This window comes from Saccopteryx bilineata, chromosome 4 (genome assembly GCF_036850765.1).
Source record: "Saccopteryx bilineata isolate mSacBil1 chromosome 4, mSacBil1_pri_phased_curated, whole genome shotgun sequence".
Classification (NCBI taxonomy): domain Eukaryota; kingdom Metazoa; phylum Chordata; class Mammalia; order Chiroptera; family Emballonuridae; genus Saccopteryx; species Saccopteryx bilineata.
The window spans coordinates 37,681,763-37,705,199 of record NC_089493.1 but is presented as its reverse complement, the minus strand read 5'-3'; the positions used below and the strand labels follow the sequence as shown (position 1 = coordinate 37,705,199).

The 23,437-nt window shown below is 42.5% G+C and overlaps 1 protein-coding gene across 1 annotated transcript in view; it reads left to right on the top strand.

Moving 5' to 3' along the window:
* The window catches only part of RHOJ (ras homolog family member J), an 85,572-nt gene that overhangs the window by 56,049 nt on the left and 6,086 nt on the right, over nt 1–23,437 (top strand). The window contains exons 2-4 of the mRNA XM_066276184.1: nt 3,774–3,832; nt 15,963–16,127; nt 17,998–18,093. Of these exons, the coding sequence (XP_066132281.1) occupies nt 3,774–3,832; nt 15,963–16,127; nt 17,998–18,093 (320 nt within the window). The remainder of the gene's footprint in view (nt 1–3,773; nt 3,833–15,962; nt 16,128–17,997; nt 18,094–23,437) is intronic.

Genomic DNA, 23,437 nt, shown 5'->3' with positions numbered 1-23,437 from the left:
ATGCCAGGCATTTTCTCATTTAATTTCCTCCTCACAAGTACTCAGGGTGGAAGGTATGTTATCCCCATTTTTAACAAATAAGGAAACAGGAGCTCAGGGATATGATGTGACTTCCCCAAGGTCACTCAGATAGTGGATCTAGCAAAGATAGGATTGTAATGAAGAACCATCTGATTTAAAAGACCCTACTCTTTCAACCTCACTCACTACACTTACTATTATATTTCAGGGCATACTCGCCTTCTGTGCTGTTATAGCTGATTTGCTTTCAAAGTGAGAGGCTGCAAAGGACATTGCAGCCTGTTGGCAATAGAGAGGCATCCCCTGCTAGTCCAAGATAAAGGCTCACAAAGCCATTTGGACAGCCCACAATCTGCGATTAACACTTGGATTGGTCCCTAGATGTTCTCTAGCATCCACTGTGTGATCCACTTATCTTCCTTCTGCTAAAATGGGAAAATAAAAGGGCAGAGGAGAGAGGATAAAAGTGATGCCCACAGAGAGGGGCACAAGCTCTGCTCCCTCCCTTTCTCTTCCTCCGCAGAGCTGGCCACACACACAGCATAGGCAGCCACCAGACAGCAAAGCTGAGAGCCCACACGGCTTCCACCCCAGCATGTCACCCTCCCGCCTTCCGCCATTTGCCATAACCCAAAGAAATTATTTTAATTCCTTCTCTTCCACTTTCCTTGGGAGAAAGAAGAATGTGGGACTGTCGATGCTGAACAAAGCCTTCAGAATAGTCTACATTAATGAGTCAGCACAGCCCGACCCTGCATGCCCACGCCTTCTGCTCCATCTCCCCTGTGCAGGTAGCTATGAGCCACCCTAGTCCTTTCGGCCATTGCACCTTGGATAACTCTTGGCGACCCCTGGGGTTCCGCTCAGAAACATCCTCCGGAAAGCCTTCTCTGACCACACGCCAGCAGTGCGCATTCGCACACGCAGCAGTGCCCCTGTAGTGTTCCCACGCACCAGCACGCACGCACGCACAGCCACACCCTTACTGCGAGCTCCCGCCCCTTCACACTGCCCTGGCTCAGCATTCACTACATTGCACTGTGTCCAGGCTTGCATAGCAAGCCTCTCCTCCCCATGCTCTGTGACAGGAGTCTTGCTATTCCTGGTACCAAGTAGTACAGGAACTCAATAAACCCTGGAGGAAGAGAAGGCCAGAGGGGAAAGAAGGCTTTCAGCCCAGAGCTCATCCTTCTTGGGCTGGCGCTGACCTTGGGCCTGGTTCAGTTCCTTGCGTTCAAAGCTGCCATAGGGAGAAAAGGTCGAGACCTGAGGACCAGCAGGCTGGGGGGAACAGTTGTTCTCTAAGAACACTGGAACAGGAGTTTCGGGGCTCCAGTGACAAAGGTCAGAGCCATCGCTTAGGGATACATATTTGCAGTGACCAGTGGAGCCGTGAGGGTGACTCTAGTGCTCGCTCCACAGCCGGCTCTGGGCCTGTGGGTCGTGGCATGGTCCCAGCGGGTCTCCAGTACAGCTGCCCCTGACTTGCGTGTACTGGGCTCGCTAGAGACAGGAAATTCCATGTGTAATGGCTGGATGTCTTCCCTTAATTCCTGACGCATGACTAGGTAGTGAACTAGTCCCTAAAGAAACCATTTAGGCAGATTTAAGAACTATCTGGCTGGACTTAAGTAAAAGTATGCAGGAAGAGGAAGGCAGAACAGAACAAGGAGCTCTGGGCCCCACTATATCACCTTCATATCTACTGCTAGCCTCACATTTAAAAGGAAGTAAACATAGAGAGCAGGCTGACAGCTTGAGGTGGAGGAGACATTGAGCAAAAAAGGAAACAAGACAGCCCTGGCGGGTTAGCTCAACCTGTTAGAGTATCATCCACAAATGACAAGGTTACACATGGGAAGCAACCAATGAATGCACAACTAAGTGGAATAAGGAATGAATGCTTCCCTTCCCCTATCCCTTCCTCTCTCTCTTTCTCTCAAAAAAAAAAAAAAAAAAAAAAAAAGACAAAAAAAAAAAGAAAATCAATCAATAAAAAATTAAGCCCTGGATGGAGAGGTCATTTGGTTGGAGTGTCTTCCCAAAGCGCAGCTGTTGCAGGCTGGATCCCCAGTCAGGGCACGTACAGGAGCAGCTAAGTGTTCCTGTCTCTCTGTCTGTCTCTCCGTACCTCTCCCTAAAAGAAGAGAGGGAGAGAAACTCATGGACACCAACAACAGTAACAGCGTGGAGACTGGGCGGGAGGGGAGGAAGTAGGCAGCATGGAGAAAGGTACGGGGGGATAGATGGTGATGGACAGAGACTGGACTTGGGGTGATGGACACCCACTACACTGCACAGTTGATGTGCTCTGGAACCGTGCGCCTGAAACCTGTATAATTTTATTAACCAGTGTCACCCCAAGAAGTTCAATAAAAAGGAAAAAACAATTCCCCTTCTCTGACAGCATTGTCACCAGGGTTGGATGGAGCCGGGTTCACACTTTAAGATAAACATGTAAAAGCATCGGAGTGTCTACAGCCATTGTTATGAAGCGGAACACATGTTGATCTGAGCAGAGAGAAAACTTGTTCCCAGTGTCTGTGGAGGCAGTGTTTTCAAACTGGTGCTTTGCCAAGAATGAGCCATTAAGAAGTGCTTTGCCTAGCCCATGAACCTGAAAACTAAAGTAAAATCAGTCCCGAATCAGCAACTCTGAGCAGCAGACTAGAGCGTTCGGCTGGCATATGTTGAAGATACGGTTATAAAAGGTTGCTAATTCAGTTTATCTTTCATTTCCTAAACAGCTAATGGTAGGAGGCATCAAAAATCAGCTTTACATTGCATTTGCACAGTTTTTAATCAACTAGGAAAAATCACATTCTCCTTCATCATTTTACTTCCTTTTTCTAAAAAGAGATGAATTTTTTTTTTTTTTGGAAATTTAAATTTGCTCTTTCCACTCACCAAGGGAATTGTATTATTACTCTTGCATTCAATCTGTTCAATCTCAGTTTAGTTTCAAGTTGAGACCTTATTTCATTTCCAGACATGTACAGAGTGGTTGGTATTCCTTTATTACTTCTCACGTTCAGCTACAATTGCCTGGCAAAGCAGTAAGCCTGCTGGGTAAATCAAACTCTCCACTTCTCACTCTATGTGCACCCATTAGGTATGTGAAACCGAAGCCGTACAACGTGTCCTCCTACAACTAAGGCTCAACATTGTAATGAATTAGTTGAGCTAAAGCACAGGAATATTCCATTTTAAAAAAATCTTTTTAAAATAAATATGAAGACCATCTTGTTTCATTATTTGCTTTGCCTTGTAGATGATAAAATATGCAGGTAGGTGAATATTCTTTGTTTCCAGGGTTTCACTAACATTTCAAAGAAGGGTTAAAAACAGAGATTTCTAACAGAGAAATTGCTTCCACAATTTTATCCTTAACAGTGGCTCAAACCAAACAAATGGAGAAAATAACCTAACCTAGAAAGAGTTCAGCATTCTCTTCCTTTGGGAGCTTGATAGTCTAGGGTCCAGTAAGGATCCATGAGCAGCCTACAGAGTGCCACAGTGGCAACAATAATATTCATCTCATTCGAGAAATTTGGACTTGGCTCAACCCATCTAGCCTCACTGCAGCCCAGAGTTGTCTTTCATTTGGAAATCATGCTGTCAACTTGGTTTAGAATATACAGGGATGAGGTATATGCTTATCCTCACTGCCCAGGGAGATGTTGGCATAGAGGAATGCGAAGGCTCCTGACTGAAGCTTGCATTTATGGACCCCCTCTTCTCTTCTTCCCTAGTTACCGTGACAGTGGGAGGCAAGCAACACTTGCTCGGACTGTATGACACCGCAGGACAGGTACATTTTTATCATCTTAATTTATTATTATCGACTCATTTTTATTATCTTGATTCATTCAATAGATATTAGCTCTTCTGATCATTGGGAGAAATTTTATTAATGACAACCAAAGTACATTCTTAATATCTTTAAAATATTTATAATTACAAAAAAAAATGAAATCATCACATGATTCAAGGTATTGATAGGCAAATAATGATTCACTCATTGATTGATGACTCACAATAATCAAAATAATATATACAGTGTGTCTGTAAAGTCATGGTGCACTTTTGACCGGTCACAGAAAAGCAACAAAAGACGATAGAAATGTGAAATCTGCACCAAATAAAAGGAAAACCCTCCCAGTTTCTGTAGGATGATGTGGCAGCATATGGGCATGCACAGATGATGACATAACACCGTGTGTACAGCAGAAAAGCCCACGGCCATGCCAGTCAAGATGTGGACAGGGCCCTGGCCGGTTGGCTCAGTGGTAGAGCATCGGCCTGGCGTGCAGGGGTCCCAGGTTTGATTCCCGGCCAGGGCACACAGGAGAAGCGCCCATCTGCTTCTCCACCCCTCCCCCTCTCCTTCCTCTCTGTCTCTCTCTTCCCCTCCTGCAGCCAAGGCTCCATTGGAGCAAAGATGGCCCAGGCGCTGGGGATGGCTCCTTGGCCTCTGCCCCAGGTGCTAGAGTGGCTCTGGTTGCGACAGAGCGACGCCCGGAGGGGCAGAGCATCACCCCCTGGTGGGCAGAGCGTCACCCCTGGTGTGCGTGCCAGATGGATCCCGGTCGGGCACATGCGGGAGTCTGTCTGACTGTCCCCGTTTCCACCTTGGAAAAATAAATAAATAAATAAAATAAAAAAAGATGTGGATGGTACAGAGGAAAGTTCAGTGTATTCTGTGGCTCATTAAATTCGAATCCGTGACCAAAGTGCAACATGAATATCCGCGCATTTATAACGAAGCACCAGCACATAGGAATAACATTACTCGGTGGGATAAGCAGTTGAAGGAAACTGGCAGTTTGGTGGAGAAACCCCGTTCTGGTAGGCCATCAGTCAGTGACGAGTCTGTAGAGGCTATACGGGATAGCTACCTAAGGAGCCCTAAAAAATCTGTGCATGAGCCCACATCGAACTGCACTGAATAGGTATGAAACTGGGAGAGTTTTTCTTTTATTTGGTGAGATTTCACATTTCTATCGTCTTTTGTTGCTTTCCTGTGACCGATCAAAAGTGCACCATGACTTTACGGACACACTGTATTTGGCCAAGACTTTCAATTTTTTCCTACCCATACCAATTCCAGATCCAGAATTACTGAGTCAATTTCATAAATTTGAGTTTTATCCATTATTTATTTCCTGTTAAATTCTTTGCCCACCCTTCATTTGAATTGCCTAGGAGGCTGTGAAAAGGTCCAGAAAGAGGGGTTGTGGAGTGGGTGGTAGGAAGAAGATGGAGTAAGTGTTGGGAGAGGAAAAATGCCAGGATTAGATGTTTTCCACAAGTAAGTGTCAGCCTCTGAATAACTAGATATTGACTCTAAATTCTCTAAGATGTTTTTAAGTATTCTCACTCTGTCAGACATGTTTCTTCAAGTTGGAAAACCTGGCCAGCCAATAACATAAGGCAATGAACTAGAACTCTCCACACTTACTCAGTCAGCGCATGCTCTACTTGGGTGAAAATGCCCCCTTATCTTTTTTTCCTCACATTTCACACACCATTATGAAAATTGTCTAATGTTTTAAGTTCATGAGTTGGAAATGAAATGGTTAAACAATTAATAGCTGTGGGCCAATTTCTTCGATAGAGCTTTTGTTACCATAAGTCTTGGGTCATTTATTTAGGTCAAAACAGCGGGTTGTTTAGTCTTACATCTCAAGTCCTTTGGAGTGAATGTCTGACTATGGCCTTTCCCACTGTGAGTTTCCTGGTAATTGTTATTTGTAGTTATGCATTTGTCTAGGTCTTTCTTTTTCTTCCACAATTATCTGGAGATATGTCTTTTTGTTCAACTTGAAAGCTCTATTCTAGAAAAAAATATAGTAAATGGAATTTTTTTTCCTTCTTTTCCAAGGGAGGGGGGAGATAGAAAGACAGACAGGTGGTCCCTTTTCCTGTGTACCGTGACCAAGAATCGAACCCGGGATATCCACTTGCCGGGCCAACACTCTACCACTGAACCAACCGGCTAGGGCCATAAATGAGATTATTTGGGGGATTCCTGTATGCATTGGCAAGGAGCACTTCATGTATGCCTGTGTGACATCAAAGGTTGGTGTTGAGCAGGTCTAGGAAATGGAGAACCTAAAAAATCTAGCCCCAGACTCAAGGCTCCTAAGAGCAACTAGTTTCCCGTTATCAGCAGATGGCTGTTTGGGCCAGCCACTCTCAGGAACTAGGGAACTCACATCAATACCAAGACACATGACTAGAAAAGGATGCTCTTGGATGCCCAATATGGAAGAATTGGTTTGGCTCCTCTGAGCTAAGTACAAGGGCCTCAGTGCAGCTCATACTTGGCTACTCCTCTGCCAAAATGCAGTCCAGCAATAAAGGTACACAGCTCTATGGGCTGGAGGTGCCTAACTCAGTCACAGAATCGTTGGGGTATCTTCACTCATCAGGGACGTCCAGTGTTAAAGAGAGAGGCGTTTACACCTGTCTCCCCTATAGTCAGAATTTATAGATATGAGATCCAGTTTGAAAAGTTGAATAGCAAGAATTATTTCCTGACTCTGAAACCTCTCTGTGTATCCCTTACCTTCCAAAAAGCTCTCTGGGCCTCTCGTGGTTATCTGGTGCTCCCCTGTTCTATAGCAATCCATGGCAGTTGTTAGCTTCTCTGTTAATTGCCCTCAGAACAACCTCCCAGGCCTCTATTTAATTTCAAATTCAATAAAATGGTTTAAAAGTCCTTGTAGAGTTTAATTCTTCTTTCCCACTGCTCTGACCTTTTCAGAAAAAAAAAAATTTTAAATAATACTAGTATGTGAGTTCAAGCTCTGAGGCAGTGTCAAAATAACTTTCAACTCCAAACTGAAGAAAGCAGGATGGCCCAAACCTCTGACACAGGGGAGAGTGATGAGCACCGATAAAATATAACAGCAAATGGGTTACAGGTATTTCTTCAACTTAACTTTCACTTTAATCTTCTCTAGCAGCTACTTTGAAAGCTCAGAGGTACACAAGGTTTGTAGGGCAGCATAAAATACGAGGCATAGAAATCAGAGTATGTCTTATCTTTTCTTCCACGCCTCAGATTCTATGATTAGGACCTTTAAAAGATGACTCCAAGAACGCCTACAAGAAATGGAGTAATTAAGCAAAATGATTTGAGGCCAGACCTAAGGGAGACCTTTCAGCAGTAAAGGACTATTAAGTGCTGGAATTCACCACACTGAAGGATGACAGGTAGTTCATTCTGTAGACCAGTGGTTCTGAAAGTTGAACAGGCATCAGAACCAACTGTAGGCCTTGTAAGAGTTTCTTATTCTACAGGTGGAGCCCAGGAATTTGCATTTCTAACAGGTTTATTGGTGAAGCTGCTACTGGCCTGTACACCATATTTAGAGAACCACTGTTCTAGGACCTTATCATCAAAGTATGGTCCATGACCAGCAGCCTCAATGTCATCAGGGATCTTATGAGAGATGCAGATCTCAGGCCCCATCCCAATCTACTAAATCCTAAAATTTATTTGAGAAGACCCCCAGATAATTCATATGCACATTAAAATCTGAGAAGCACTACTCTAGAAGTCTTTAGTGGGTAAAGCATGCATGGCTCCTAATGTTAGAAGGAGGTGGCAGAAAATATTGCCTGAGTTGATTCTCATGGTTCCATGACTCTGCCTACAGTAAGACTCTACAACATATTTACTGTATTTTCGCTCCATAAGATGCACTTTTTTCCCCCATAAGTGGAGGGGGAAATGCCCGTGCATCTTATGGAGTGAAAAATATGGTATTTTATTAAATATTTTAACACACCATTTGGTTCAGAATATTTTTTTTCTTATTTTCCTCCTTAAAACCCTAGGTGTGTCTTATGGTCAGGTGTGTCTTATGGAGCAAAAAATATGGTAATTTAGAAGCATTGTCCCAAAAGTTCCATCCCTGAATCAGGTAAAATAGTCCACTCTCCTTAGTTATATTCTAGTAATGTTGCTGCAACCACATTAACTAACTAACTCAGAAAACACTCATTTGGCCAGTCACTAGAAAGAAGGAAATGTGATCTGAAACTTGATTGCTCCTTGAACCACAAAAAGGAAATCAGCCTCTGAACCCGGTTATAGAGTTCTATCTTGTTGTGAATAATTAGATGTCCTTTATGAATAAACCAAGGAGCAGTGTCCTTCATCTTAGCCTTGAGCTAACTGTGGGTCAGAATTCATGAAATCCATCCTCAGGAAGAACATGTGGCCTGACCAGGCAGTGGCACAGTGGATAGAGCGTCAGACTGGGATGCTGAGGAACAAGGTCCAAAACCCGGAGGTCGCCAGCTTGAGCACAGCTCACCAGCTTGAACGAGGTGTCACTGGCTTGAGCGTGGGATCATGGACATGATCACTGGCTTGAGCCCAAAGGTCGCTGGCTTGAGCAAGGGGTCACTTACTCTGCTGTAGCCCCCTCCCATCAAGGCACATATGAGAAAGCAATCAATGAACAACTAAGGAGCTGCAACTCTGAGTTGATGCTTCTCATCTCTCTCCCGTCCTGTCTGTCTGTCCCTCTCTCTGACTCTCTCTGTCTCTGTCAAAAAAAAAAAAAAGAAGAAGAAGAAGTACATGTGTTCTGGAAGGTATAGTGTTAGTAACTCATTATTAATGCCCTCAAAATCGTCCAACTGAACAAAATCGTCCAACCTGATTCCCATCACTCGGCCACACCTCATCGGCTGTGGGCACAAGGGCAGTCCCACGGCCCCCTGAGACCTACTCCCAGCCCTTCACAAGCCAGTCAAGCATTTGCCAAAGACATCGTCTAATGAAGTCACACTCAGGCACTGCCACACAGGGAGCTGCTCCTAAACCTGACCTCTCTCCCCAAAGCACTGAAACAAAATCATATTTGGACTTTGAATGGAGTCCTTTAAAGACAGAGTCTTCTGTTAGGTAGAATGCCAAACGTTAGGTTAGGGCGGCAATGAAGTGAGGGTTTTTTCACAGGGTGACTCTGCGTGTTACCCCTCAGCTCACACTGGGGAGGCCAGAAGGCCAGGCCTGTAAGCCAGATCTCTTTAGGTCTTGCCAGCTCGTCCTGTTCAGCACATGCCCCTCAGAGTACGTTACTGAAAGTCTCTCTGAAAGGGATCTCTAGAGTTCAGATCTTTGGCTCAGCTACAAAGAGTCCCAGAGCCGACTTTTCCATCACGTGTTTGCAGCCAGATTGTTTCGAGTACATCATGAGAGACCACGTGGAGAGCGGGATGGCGGGTGGCGGGGCGGGGTGCTGCCCCCAGGCCTGGGCGCCCCCGGGCTGAGGAATGCCAAACCGGGAGCGGAGGCTCTCCCAGGGCATGGCTCCGAGTCCAGCGAACTCCCACCCCCTGCCCGCCACCTAGAGTGGGGCCAGCCACGCGCTAAGACATCTCGCCTCCTCTGAGTAGGCCCTGGCTTACATGAGCAGTGTGAGCAAAGCCCTGCTCAAATCGTAGCCTCTCTGGCCCAACTCCAAGAGGAACATATCTCAAAAGCAACATTTGCAAAAGTGGCAGTTAGTGGCATTGCCAGGGAGGGACAAAAATCCTTTTTTTTTTTTTTTGTCGGAAGCCTGGTTTGTCAGCAGGGTAAACCCCTGAGTTTTCCACACACAAGCCCCGCAGGACTGGCATGCGGCAAGCACAGAATGGTGCCTGTCACTGAGAAGCCACAGCCCACAGCGGCTCCGCTGTCACCAGGGACCATGGAGCGTGGGAGCAAGAAGCCATCAGCTGCACCCCTCAGCCAGGGATGCTCACTACACCCTTTCACGGTCCTGGATTTCTGAACCCCTTTTCCCCAGTGGGCTGAAGAGCTGTGGGCCTGGGCAGGGAGGCAAGCACAGCTGGGGCTCATTAATGGTGACCCCGGGTCTGCCTGGGAGGAGCCGGTCTTCCCCTTTGCTATTGGCTCACCCACTGGGGCCATCTGGAGCTCAGAACCTGGCCTCGATCCGCTATGGAAAGTTTTCCTGAAACCTCAAAGTAAGTGTTTTTCCTCAAAGAGCAACTCATCCTTTCTTTCTCACATACATCTGAATGTACGGTTTTAGAAGTCTTCAAAATGGGGGTTAGGAAGCAGTTTTGCCCACATGACAAGTTCTTGGTAAAAGTAACCTTAGGACACGATCTTAGTTCTCCCCAAATTATGAAAAATGGATCTGTAGGGACATTGATTCAGAGGTTCAATCAGATCATGTAAACAGTTGGGTCTAATTACCACTCTGTTTAGGAAACATTCACTTCAGATTCAGGCCCGATCTCCAGTGAGGATGAGGACACTGCAGCTGTCACAGCCGTGGGACGGAGCATAGACTCTTAAACACTAAAGAACTTAGTATGTTCAAGACTCTGCTCTAAGTGGTCTACACATATTAACACATTTTATACTCATAGGAGTCCAATGAGACCAGTGCTATTATCCACCTCATTTTACAGATAAGGAAACTGAGGCAGAGAGAACTTTCACAAGATTTCACAGTAGTCACCAGCAGGGGTAAGATCTGAACCCAAAGCATGTGCCTCCTCAGCCCACACTCTTAAGCACTATGCTCCATTCCCATCCTGGATGTGTTGCCCAGATGTTCAAACCAAGCCTGACAGATATGAGTGTGTTTATGGGATAATATGAAAAAGAGACATGTGCTGAAAATGGGATAAATGTCTAAACCCAAGAAGTGGAAGCAGAGTCTATTTCCAGTTGACTTAATATTGGGGACAGGGAGGGGTGTGGGAAGTGGACAGTGCAAGTCTCCTTGCCTCTCCAAGTGGGGTCCCTGGACCAGCAGAGGCATCATGACCTGGAAAACTCACTGGAAATGCAAACTCTTCGGCTTCATCCCAGACCTGCTGCTGAATAAGAATCTGCAAGTTAACAAGATCCCATGAGATTCAAATGTACATAAATTCTGAGAAGGGCTGGTCTAATGGTTTCACTCACCACCTGTGCCCTTGGATGCTTACGGCTGTCCTTGAACTTTTCTAATAGTCACTCATAGTCATCCCAGAACACCAGATTTGCCCTCAAACCAAACACTCTCCTGCCTTTGGAGACAAGATGGTTGGGAGATATGCAAAGTCTACCTTGTCCCAAGTAATCCCTACACCCCTTCCTCACCCCCACCAGCCTCTTTCTCCATTGTAACCCTCCAAAACCCCACTCAGTTGTTCTTTCAGAATTAAAGTTGTCTCTTCAAGAAGCACTCAAGCACTGGTCTTGCACTCTCAATTGCAAATACCAGCTAGACTCTTGATCCACTCCTAGTAGCCCCTTTCCACCATCTCAACCTCCAACCAAGTCTCAAATGTGTTCCATCAAAAAAAAAATCGCTTAAATTCAGCTGGTACAAATTCAAATCCTTCAACCCCCCCCCCCCCCCACACACACACACACACACACATACACACTGCCCAGCTCTCAGTCCCCAGGGGCTGGATGCTCCCTGCTATTAATTTTCAACCCCTGCCACATTCCATAGCTGTAGCCAGTGGCAAATGGGGGTTGAAAGGAGCCCAGCCAGCCCAGGTGGGAGGTTCCTTTAAAGGTAAATTTACTGTGTAGTCCCAATGCAATCACTTAATCCGTCTAGGCTTTGGTTTCTTAAAGTAGAGAACTGGCTGAGGGGAAAGAGATGCACAGTAACCTGTGGTTCTGAAACTTGAGAGGCAATGGAGTCACCGGGCTGCGACACAGATGGAACAGCCCTCGGCCCCTCCCCCCAGAGCCTCAGCTTCAGGAAGCCTGGGCAGGCCTGGGAGGGGAAAGCTCACCAAGCTACCCCGTGATGCCAGTGCTGCTGCTCAGGGACCACACTTCCGGGATCCACTGTACCGACTGAGCTGTAAGACCTCTTGCACTCTTGAAATTGTATTTTTTCAATTTGGTCAAATAAATATTCTACGATATTCTATTATCAGAGAGCGAACAAAAAAAAAAACACAAAAGAAAACAAGAAAAACTTCACCTGTCTCACTTCCACACAAATTGACTTGTTTGCCATATTTTCATTTCTTTCCCCCCACCTGGATTGCCAATTTTTATCCACCTTATACAGTTCATTTTGCATCCTTAATAGTGTTAGACATTCAGGAGTCAATTAATATATCTTTTTAAATGGAATAACACAGCAAGACTAAGGTTTCCACAGAAGAAAGATGCAGAATACAGCCCCGTGAAGGCCACGGTAAGAAGTCACTCAGCCGAGGGACTTTGATAGCTTCTGGGTAAAGAATCAAGTAAACATGATCCTTTCAGACTACCAGTTATTTGCTCCTACCTCATCTAGTTGTGACATTTTTCCCTATTGTTTTTCGGTTTTGAGATGTTAAATATACAGTGTCTGCTGCCACCTGGTGGTATTTCCTAACAGATGCAAGCTATAAAATAGATGCTCTACATATATACCCTGTGGTCTCTAAATTTCTTAGATCCCCAGGGTAAAGCATGAGTCTATATTTAAAATCCTGGATAACTAAATTTTTAAGAAAATGCTTAATCTGTCTCTTTAAGTTCTGAAGCAAATAATATGGTCACAATTAAGAGCTAAAGTTGGATTTAGGCTAAATTCCCCATCCTGATATTTAACAGTTTTGTGACATTTGTCCATTACGACTTCTTTTAAGCTTAATTTTCTCTTCTTTGAAATGTGAATATTGATGGTACCATCTTTCCAGTGAATTTCCAGTGGTGAGAATTCAACTGGATAATGCATGTAAGTGCTTGAAACAATGTCTAGCTCCAGTTGATGGTGAAGATCATGGTGATGATAATGATGTAAATCCATTGTTGTCAACTCCAGACCAATGAAGTCAGAATGCCCAGAAATGCAAGCCCACTCTCCAGAGATTCTGATTTAAATGGCCCCAGAGCGGGAGAGTGGGCAGAGGCAGATAGTTGGCTAACAGGGCATCAGGATATTCTCAAAACTCTCCAGTTGTTTCTACTGCAGTAAATGACCCACAGAAAAGCCACATGTTTTTTTTTGCAGGTCACTGAAGACCCAGTGTCATTTAATCAGTCAACAGCATTTATGGAATATTTGCTGTGGACAGAGTTCAAGTGGGGCATGAGAAAAAAATGAACCTGGTCCCTGTTCCATTAGTGACATCCCAGAGGGAGGAGTAAGGAAGTGGCAAAGGGCAGGTGGTGTCATAAACAGCTGCAGGCTATGGCCTGGGAAGGAGAGTTCTTAGCATGTGGGTTTCATGGCTATTCAAAGATAGAAAATCTCAGTGAGAGAGAAGAGAGGCAGAGAGACCTTGGGAGAGAAGGTGTGGTTTTCAGGGCTGGTTGTATACAGAGAAGATGCTGGTAACTACAGACAAACGGTCCCCTTCCCCCACCCCTTAATGCCACTACCATCCCACAGACACACAGACACAGCTCTGCTGAGATGCAATCCACAGGCCCAGCTCAATTGCCTAGTGTGACCAATGCTAATTCAGCAATGAACCCAACTTCACTTATCTGCATTCATAGAAATAATGTAAATGGCCCAGAAACTAAATTTTTAAATTCTTTTGGTTCATTTTTAGGATTTTAGGATTTTTAAGCTTCCTTGCCATCTTGCATTGCATTTTGCTTAAGTGCTTGGGTTTTATTAGCACTAGCAGTAGGAATAGTAGCAGACAAGGGTACTGAGCCCCTGTGTGGTGGGTGCCTGGAATATCTAAACCATAGATAAATGCATGCCCACTGACCTTAACCACTCCTAACAAACTAAGGGACTTCCTTCCAGTCACATGTATGTGTACATATACAGAGGTAGGGAAAAAGAAGGTTTACAGTTATGAGTATGCAAAACAGTTTATTCTTGTATGGTTATTGTATTATCTTCCATAGAAACAACTGTAAACCTATGTTTGCCCCACCCTGTATGTGTGCACTGCCTTCTTAAAAAGGCATTAATAGAATCAATAGAAAGATGGTGACATTGCTATTTTTAAATACCCATGACATTTTAAATCTAAAAAACGAGTGACAAAACAATACAAACTATATTATCAATTCATTTTTTAAACTAAATACCTATACTTTATATATGTAAATAAATATAAAACCCTTGGCCCATCAAAGGACAAGTAGATAAAAACAGCTGTGGTACATATATACAATGGAATAGTCCTAGGCCATTAAAAAGAATGCAATCTTACCATTTGTGACAGCATGGATGGTACAAATGGACAGCATAGAGGGTACGATGCTAAGTGAAGCAAGTCAGAGAAAGACAAAGACCCTATGGTTTTTCACTTATATGTGAAATCTAAAGGCAAAAAGAATGAACAAACAAAATAGAACAGACACATAGATATAGACAGTTAGTTGCCAGAGGGGGAGGAGGACTAGGGGCAGGATGAAGAAGGTGAAGGGATTAAGTACAAATTGGTAGTCGCCAGGATGTAAATAAAGTACAGCATGGAGAACATAGCCGATAATTTTGTAATACCTGTGTACACTGCCAGTAGGTGAGTACTTGACCCATTGTGAGGGAACCATTTTGTTAAAAGTATATGCTTGTTTAACCACTATGCTGTTTATCTGAAACTTCTACAAAATAATATTGTATGCAAACATTCAATAAAAAAATAATTGAATTATAATTGAAAAATAAAAATAAATAAATGTACACAAGGCAAAAATGTATATGTAAAATACTGGGAAGGATACTGTTGAGTAGCGGCTTCCTCCGGAAAGAGAGGAAAAACTATTAGAGGTCACATCGGAGCTGAAAACAAGTTTCACTTCTACGCCATGTACTACTGGAATGTTCAAATTTTTGCAATGAGCATATATGAGTTTGATAATATTTTTAAGTATTAGGAATAGTAGGCAGGACCCTAATAAATGAATTCATATGTTGCCCATGTCTACATACACATGTATGCGATAAGTGTGAGCATATAGGTTTGGTGGCACCTATGCATGTGTAGTGTATATGAGTGGTATATAGCATGTATACATACATATGATATTGTAGTATGTGTGAACACATATGTCATATTGTGGTATGTGAAGACATGTAGGTATGCATAGTATATACATATATATAGTAAAAGTATATACACGGACTCATAAAATTACTTTTGGTTTATGTGTTACTAAATTCTATGAAAACATATAAAATCTTCTACTGAAATAGCAGATTTTACCTTGGAAGCTCCCAAAGCATCATATATAAGGTAAGAGGTACTTGCTGATGTTTTTCAAAGTTGAGATGATCCACTGTTGTACTCTGTCTTTGTCATCTCCCACTAAAACAGCATATACATAACGTCTTCTATAACCAGGAGCTCTTCAACCAGAGCATATTCTGGTCTGAAAAGTCTTTGGGGAGATAATAATTTAGTTGGCATTTTATTTATTAGGCCACACAATGGCCTTTAGGTAGACTTAGAAACAAATCTCAAATCCTGAGCACTAAACCCTCACACAATGTATTTCTTAGACTACTGTAGTGTCTGATTTTGCAGCAGCTCTTTGTGTTGCATTTTTGTTAGCATTTTAAACTTTAATTTGAATGTGATTTTTTTAAATTGTGTAAGGAGAGAATTTCTGTCTTGGCCAATGGCCTACAAATTGAGATTCATATTCAATTCAATACCGTTCCAATGTGACAGTAGAGTTGCAACAATCCTTATTGAATTATACGCATTAAACGGGTGAAGTTTATAGTATGCAAATTATCTCACTAACTAAACTGTTAAAAGTATTTTTTTTAAAGTTCATCTTAAAAGGGAGCAAATTTATAACCTCCATACACAACAAAAAGGTGTTTTCCTAACTGATGGTTCTTTTATTTCTAGTAATAAAAGCACCAGATTCCCAGGAAGGGGATGGAACAGGGTCACAGTGGAATCTTGTCAGTGTCACTCCCTGAACCACATGGGACCCACCTTACCCAGGTTGTACAAACTCTTTGCTCTTCCCACAGGAGGACTACAACCAGCTGAGGCCTCTCTCCTACCCCAACACTGATGTGTTTTTGATCTGCTTCTCGGTCGTAAATCCTGCCTCTTACCACAACGTCCAGGAAGAATGGGTCCCAGAGCTGAAGGACTGCATGCCTCATGTGCCCTACGTCCTCATAGGGACCCAGGTTAAACAAAAGGCGGGCTATGGCAGGGTGTGGGTTTGGGTGGTGGTAGGCAAAAAGGGGAAAACCTTTAGATGTCCCTTGAATATCCTATTCTATCAAACATTATAGAAAAGGGTCTCGGGGATTATCAATCCTCCGAACAGCCATTCTTAAGATCTGCACAATTATTTAGGCATGGTCGAAAAGACAATAGAGCTATTTAATGTGAAGCAGGAAGTTCTGATGTGATTTTTCTAAATTAGTCGCTCAGCTTTTTATTTTTAAACAACGAAGTAATTTTTGAAATAAGCACCCTTCTCCAGCCCTGAGCCAGAGAAATAATTCAAGTGGGATGTCAATTATACTTATCACCTAATACATTTTATATCTAAACTCCATGACTGTTGAAAAGCCACAAAATAGGTGTGCATGTCAAAATGACCTCAGAAAGCAGAATGGTCTCATTATGACAGGAACTCCTCAGTAACATTACTGGAGGAGGAATACAGAATTCACCCTCTTCTATTCCCTCTAAGCTCCTTGGTCTTCCGTACATCAGAACAGACGTGAAAACAGGTATACCAGATAAACAAAACTGAGACTGTAAAACCCATTAATGTACTTTGGAAAGCTAATATAGTTCCATTATTTGAATTCCTAACAGTAATTGCACAAAGGTGTTAAATAATGTTACAGCTTTTTCTAGGCTTTAAATAGATTTTGTTCTTTGCTATATTAAACCCAAATTTCTATCCCAAAGACATAGAAATGAAAAACACTGAAAGGTTATGTGCTTTCTGTTTGATAGCCTGTTGCTTTCTATTTCTCACTGCTTTGACAAAAAGAAATTTTTTAAAAAACACATAAAAAATTATTTCCAGAGAAGATACAGACATATAATTAACACATCCATAAATCGTAGTATAATTGATGCTTCTGCTCTGAAAGTTATTTGTTTATTTATAAGAAGTCCTACGCCTCGATTCCAGGTGATGACATTTGACCCTATTAGACGGAGTCCAGATATTCTGCCGCCAGAACATGTAGTAGGACATGTGAACGTCTCTCTGTGATTCGAGCACTAAGTGGAACAACGAAAGCCAAAAATAAAAACAAAAAATATACACACATTAGTAAAGCTGCACAATGTGCTTTATAAATGGGACCCCAGCATATGAGTATACTGGTTTTTATTTCAAACACAGGCCTGCATGTGCCCACATTCACACCCATCCATGGGTTCTCACACAGTGAGCTATTAAAGCAACTGAAATAGTTAATTAAATTATAAAACCTATCCCAAATATACATGCTGTTTTCAGAGTAGTTCTGCCTTATTCCTTGAGCAAACCCTTTGGAAATTCCTCTTTGGGACTTCCCTTCAGAGCCCACAGGACGGTCATTCGAGTATCCTCACAGGTGGCAGATCTCCATCCCTTTGAGGGGAAAGAGTTGGTGTAGAAAGGCCAAACAATATCTCTTTTGCCTGGAAATAAACTATTTAATAATGAGTAATATAATTTGGGACCAATATAATTTGGGACCAATAATACTCTAAGGTATTATTATCTTGTATGTCCTATAAGAATGCCTTAGAAATAAGTAGGAAATTTCAGAAATTTATGAGACAGCCACAGAATCGTTAGAGAAAGTTCTCAGCTCCCCGGGTAACTGCATTGGAGGGGAGAGGACAAGGAAAGCCTGATGTGTACACTTACAAAGAAGTCACCTTAATTTTTAGGCAAGTGTATGTACTTCCTTAAAGGAAGTTTGGCAACTTCATGGATGGTCAAGGGCAGGATTGGGAGGGACTCTCTATAATGCCACAGTTTAAAATACTTGGTCATGCCTAAAAAGAAGAATGAGTTTATCACATGTGGTTTTTTGCCAGATCGATCTCCGTGATGACCCCAAAACGTTGGCCCGTTTGCTGTATATGAAAGAGAAACCTCTCACCTATGAGCACGGAGTGAAGCTTGCAAAAGCGGTACGGTCAGATTTTAATCGAATTTTAAATGTATGCTGATCAGAGCTTGGTGGATGCTTTGGAATGTGTGCGCTTATGTAGGCTTTTGCTTTTCAAGTGCATTGTGTTCAGAATCTTCTCTCTGCTTCATAGTCTCCCTTCTGCTCCAGTCAGGCCAGAAGGGACCATTTGGTTAGCGTTCTTGTCAGCCAGCATTATCTGTTTTTCATTAAGAAAGAAACTTGGTGAATTTCAAACAGCTGGGGCACTTAGCATTTGATTTAGCAACCTCTACAGTATCCACTTGCCATATTTAGTATGAATAAAGAGAGTCATTAGATATGTATTTGTAAATCTCACCGCTTATTATCGGTGTAACTCACTTAAATGACCTCATAAAAGGCATTTTGTGGTTTTCTTGGGAGAAACTTAGGTAAAGCATCTGGCAGGGTTATATTTGTTCAATATTTCTCACCACATAATGCATAGCCACTTAGAGAGTCTGGCTTATGTCACAAACAGCGTCTAGAAGGGTAACATGGACCAAAAGGTAACTAGCTGGAGAATCCAAGCTTCAGATAATAGCAACCTGCTCACAGCTGGAATTGTTTTCAGAGACCTGTCTTCATTCCTGAGAGTTTATCATGAATAGTAATTGGCGGGGGGGGGGGGGGGGGTACTTTAAAGATTATTTGCTAGACACCAAATCTTTGTCCCCCAATTAACACCAAGATGTGTGCAAAAAGTAGACACAAAAATACACAAAGGGGATGAGGTACTTCATGCAAGGGAAGGATTAGAAATTATTTTTCATAACCTGAATCTTCCCTCTGTTGATTTAGCCACAAATCCATCAAGCCAGGCTGGAGGTTTCAGACATTTCTTTTGCTTTCTAAAGAAACTAACCCTGCAGCCTGACCTGTGGTGGCGCAGTGGATAATGCGTCGACCTGGAAATGCTGAGGTCGCCGGTTCGAAACCCTGGGCTTGTCTGGTCAAGGCACATATGGGAGTTGATGCTTCCAGCTCCTCCCCCCTTCTCTCTCTCTGTCTCTCTTTCTCTCCCTCTCTCTCTCCTCTCTAAAAAAGAAAAAGAAAAAAAAAAAGATTTAAAAAAAAAAAAGAAAAAAAAAAAAGAAAAATATATATAAAAAAAAAAAAAAAAAAAAAAAGAAACTAACCCTGCAAAATGCACGCCCCAAGCCGAGTTAGGAGGCGCTCCTTCAAGCTGGCCGAGAATAAATTAACTACAAATGCTGCATTCACAAAAGTGTATGCATTTCTCTTATTAAAACTTTCCTATTGATCAGTGTCACCCCATTAAATCTAATTTTCTAAATAAAAAAATAGGAATATTAAAAATTAAAAATAAAATAAAAACTTTTTTATAGGTACCAAAACTAAGTACAATATACTTGAATAGAAATCAATTTAATAAAATTATGTGTTTATGGGTGCGATACATGAAGACATCTCACAAATACACAAGAGACTGAATGCTTCCTGCTCCTGTGAATAGTAATGTCAGAATTACCAGTAGGAGCCTTTCATGCACTTCTTGGTATGCTATGTACTTTACCATTTCTGCCTCGCTTCAGCCGCATGGTAACTCTCCTAAGCAGAGAGCATTTTTCTCATCTTACAGATGAGGAAACGGAGTCTTAGGAAGATACCCATGTTTGATTCATGCAGCCGATCATAACATAAACACTCTATTCCAGCTCCGAGGACATCATACCTGTGCACCTGACCATTGCGTAAACTGTCTCCTCCAACCTGTAAAATGGGTACATGTGTATAGGTCCTTCTAATATTTTCCTCAAGCTGCAATCAGCTCACGAAGGTGCATAAATATATACCTCCATAACTAATGGCATCGGACCCCCAGCTATACATTTTTCACAACAAGCAGGTCCGGGCGGCTCAGCACCAGCTTCTTGCAGGAGCCTGGTTTCTGTTCGCCTTGCTGGAAGCCTACCTCCCACCATCATCACCATCCCAGCCTGACCTCTCCTCTGGGAAGTTGTCTTTTCCCTCCGAGAGGAACACGTTCCAAAGCCTCCCATCTCATTTCATACTTATTTTAGGAACAATGGCTGAGTTCGCCGCTTTATTGCCTTTTGCCTGTTTCTCCTAGCAACTGCTCTCAGATACAGAAGAGAATCATGTTTTGCTAACAAAATCCAATTTAGAAGAAAACCAAGCAAGAGTTTAACTTGTTTCATCACAATTCGTGTAATTATAGAGATGCTTTAAGTTTCTCTTCTCCCTGGCTTTCCTGTCAAGTCGTTTATAAAAACAGCTGGCATTTATGGAGTGTTTGCAGTGTGTATGCCTGGCTCGGTGCCGGGAGCTTTACATGCCTCGTCTTAATTAATCCTCATAGCAAACCCCTGAGGTGTGCATGTCATTATCTCCACTTTCTGAGAGGAAACTGAGACTCAGGGGAAAGTCACACCATACAAGGTGGCAGAGCTGAGGTATGATAGTGGGCTTTTACTCCCCATCTCTGGAAAAGAAACCTTAGGCTTGGTGCTTCTTTTTTATACACTGAAGCCCGTATTTTCATGTGCGTATTCTCCCCATAACTTAAACACTTTGCCAGTGCAGATGTTTCATATCCAATTCCTTTCGTTCAGTACTTTTTAATTTCCAAAGCATTTCTGATCTGTTATCTCTTTTTGCTCTCAAATGATATTTCATTTTTAAAGGACATCTTTATATCAGTCATATTTTACAATTCTTTATACTTCAGAGTCAACCACATTTCCATAAATCCTTTGTATCAATTTATAATAAACATTCGTTGTTACTCTTGGACTTGTTTGATCCTCCCTCTTCTTCTCATCATTGTGTTTTTCAAGTCTTCAGCCTACTTTTCCCATTCTTCGCTCATTTGTTTATGTCCGTATTGCTAGATTTATTCAACAGTAATTGCCTGAATACACACTATGTGCCAGGAACTTGTTACACTTTAGCTCTGAGGTTATCATTCTTCGTGCATGCTCTTGTCCAGTTCCATCTGACACAACCTAAACATAATTTTCAAAGTTCAGACTTCCTAAGGCAGGGGTCGGGAACCTATGGCTCACGAGCCAGATGTGGCTCTTTTGATGGCTGCATCTGGCTCGCAGACAAATCTTTAATTAAAAAAATAATAACGTTAAAAATATAAAACATTCTCATGTATTACAATCCATTCATTTCCTACCGCTCATGTTCATGGTTGTGGGTGGCTGGAGCCAATCACAGCTGTCCTCCGGGACAACACCAAATTTTTATTGGATAATGCCTAATGTACACGGGTTGTTGTATGGCTCTCATGGAATTACATCTTAAAATATGTGGCGTTCGTGGCTCTCTCAGCCAAAAAGTTTCCCGACCCCTGTCCTAAGGTATTTATTGATAAGAAAAACACTTTAGCATTTTTCCTTTTTTCAGTCTTTGGCTTCTTTTTGCCTTCTCCTGCCATCTTCTTCACCCTGTGCCTTCTTTATTGTTGTTCTCACTTCTTTGTTTCAGCGCCTGTTTCTTGCAGGGTTTATAACAGGCACTGGTGGGGTTTAAAGGGGCAAAATTGCTGCAAAAATCCTATAATCAGTGTTCAGCCATGTTAATCAATTGTAGTCTTTTCATCCTCCCCTCCTGACTGCAAAGCTCACTGTGACCCCCCGGGGTTTTTTACACCAACCATTTCCTTTCTCTCCTGTTGTCACTGAAACCTGTTCCTTCATCGCTGAGGTCTGTGTTACAGAGATGAGAGAGAGATGGCCCTGCCCTCAAAAGGCACAGAGGCCAAAAGAGGAGATAGACAGGCAAACAAAAGCATGCCGCCTGAATAAACACAGCACTAAATACAACACTTGTGGGGGGTACCAGAGAGGAGGGAGTGATGGATCCATTCAGGGGAGAAGGATTCAGAGAAAATTTCTTGGATTGGTGAACATCTGAGCCAGATTTAAAGGAAAAGGATATTTGTCAGGTGGGCAGAGTTAGGGTACCGGGAAGAAAACTTTCAAATGGGGCCCAGGACGTGTAAAACCATCCTGTACAGCCTGAGGAGCACAGTGGCAAGTGGTGGGCCAAATTTCACCTCCAAATCTTTTGATTAGTCCACACAGGTATTTTTTTATGTGATTTAGTGCCCAACATTGAACAATTTGGAAACTTTACATAAATATACATATCTTTGGCTTCTAAGAAAAACCAGGCCTGGAAAAACTAGCCCACATTTCCAGATCAGCTACAACTTTTAAATGGTCTTTTAGATAAGCTGTGCAGCCATCAGTTTGCCGCAATCCCCACCCCTCCATATTACCTACACTCAAGCAATGCATTTATTTTATCCATCCTTGTGTTGGCAATCTCTTCTCTATAGTCTTGAAAAACATCAACAGCAAATCCATCCAGCTTAGAAATGTTTTTCCTCTCTCAGCAATTTGGTCATAATACTGATTTGTGCAGATGGATTTTCTCATACAAGCCATTTGGATCTCTTTCCTTTTCGTGGCTCTCCAGTGGCTCTCTCTGTGTACCTTTTCTAATTCTCAAATAAGGGATAAAGAACTTCCCTGCTAGTAGTCATTTCTTTAGATCCCAGCTTACTCTGTTCATTCCACTAACCTATTCTCTTCTCTCCATTTATAGGAAATGCCTTACTTTTCCTTTCATTACTTTTGCTCTTTCAGCCACATTTCTCTACATTGGCTCGAGACAGCCTAACAGAGTGGTTAAGACTAGCTCTGGAGACAGCAGACAAGTTCAAATCCCTGCCATTTTCTTAGTTGTGTGGCCTGAGGGATGTTACCTAACTTCTCTGGGCATCAGTTTTCTGAGCCGCAAATGAGGATGGATGGTAATAGACTTACTTTATAAGGTTCTTGTGGACGATTACATTAGCCAATTTAACACGAGGTTTAGCTCAGCGAACTATAGATAGTAAATCTGTGTGCCCTCTCTGATACGCCCACAGCTGGAAAAACCTCTTTGCCTCTGTTCCTTCAGTTACACATGATCTTGTTCGGTAACCTGTCCCCCCCTCTGCAAGGGCAACCTGAAAGAAGTACTAAGTTTTCTTCCACTTGATTAGTCATTGTGGGTTTGTTTGTTTGTTTGTTTGTTTGTTTTTAATTTCTTCTTGTCAGCTACGTGTGTGTTCTGCACACCTCCGATAAATTTCCCAGCATTGGGACAATAAACTATAGCGATTATAAGGTTATTAGAAAAGTGTTCTCCCAGTTTACATTCTTTAATCTCTATCTTTTTCTTGAAAATAAATTATTTTGGTAAAGCATGTTCTAGATTGCTAACGTGTATCAAACCAATGATCTGCAAATCCTGAGCTCTTACAGATTGCTTCTAAATAT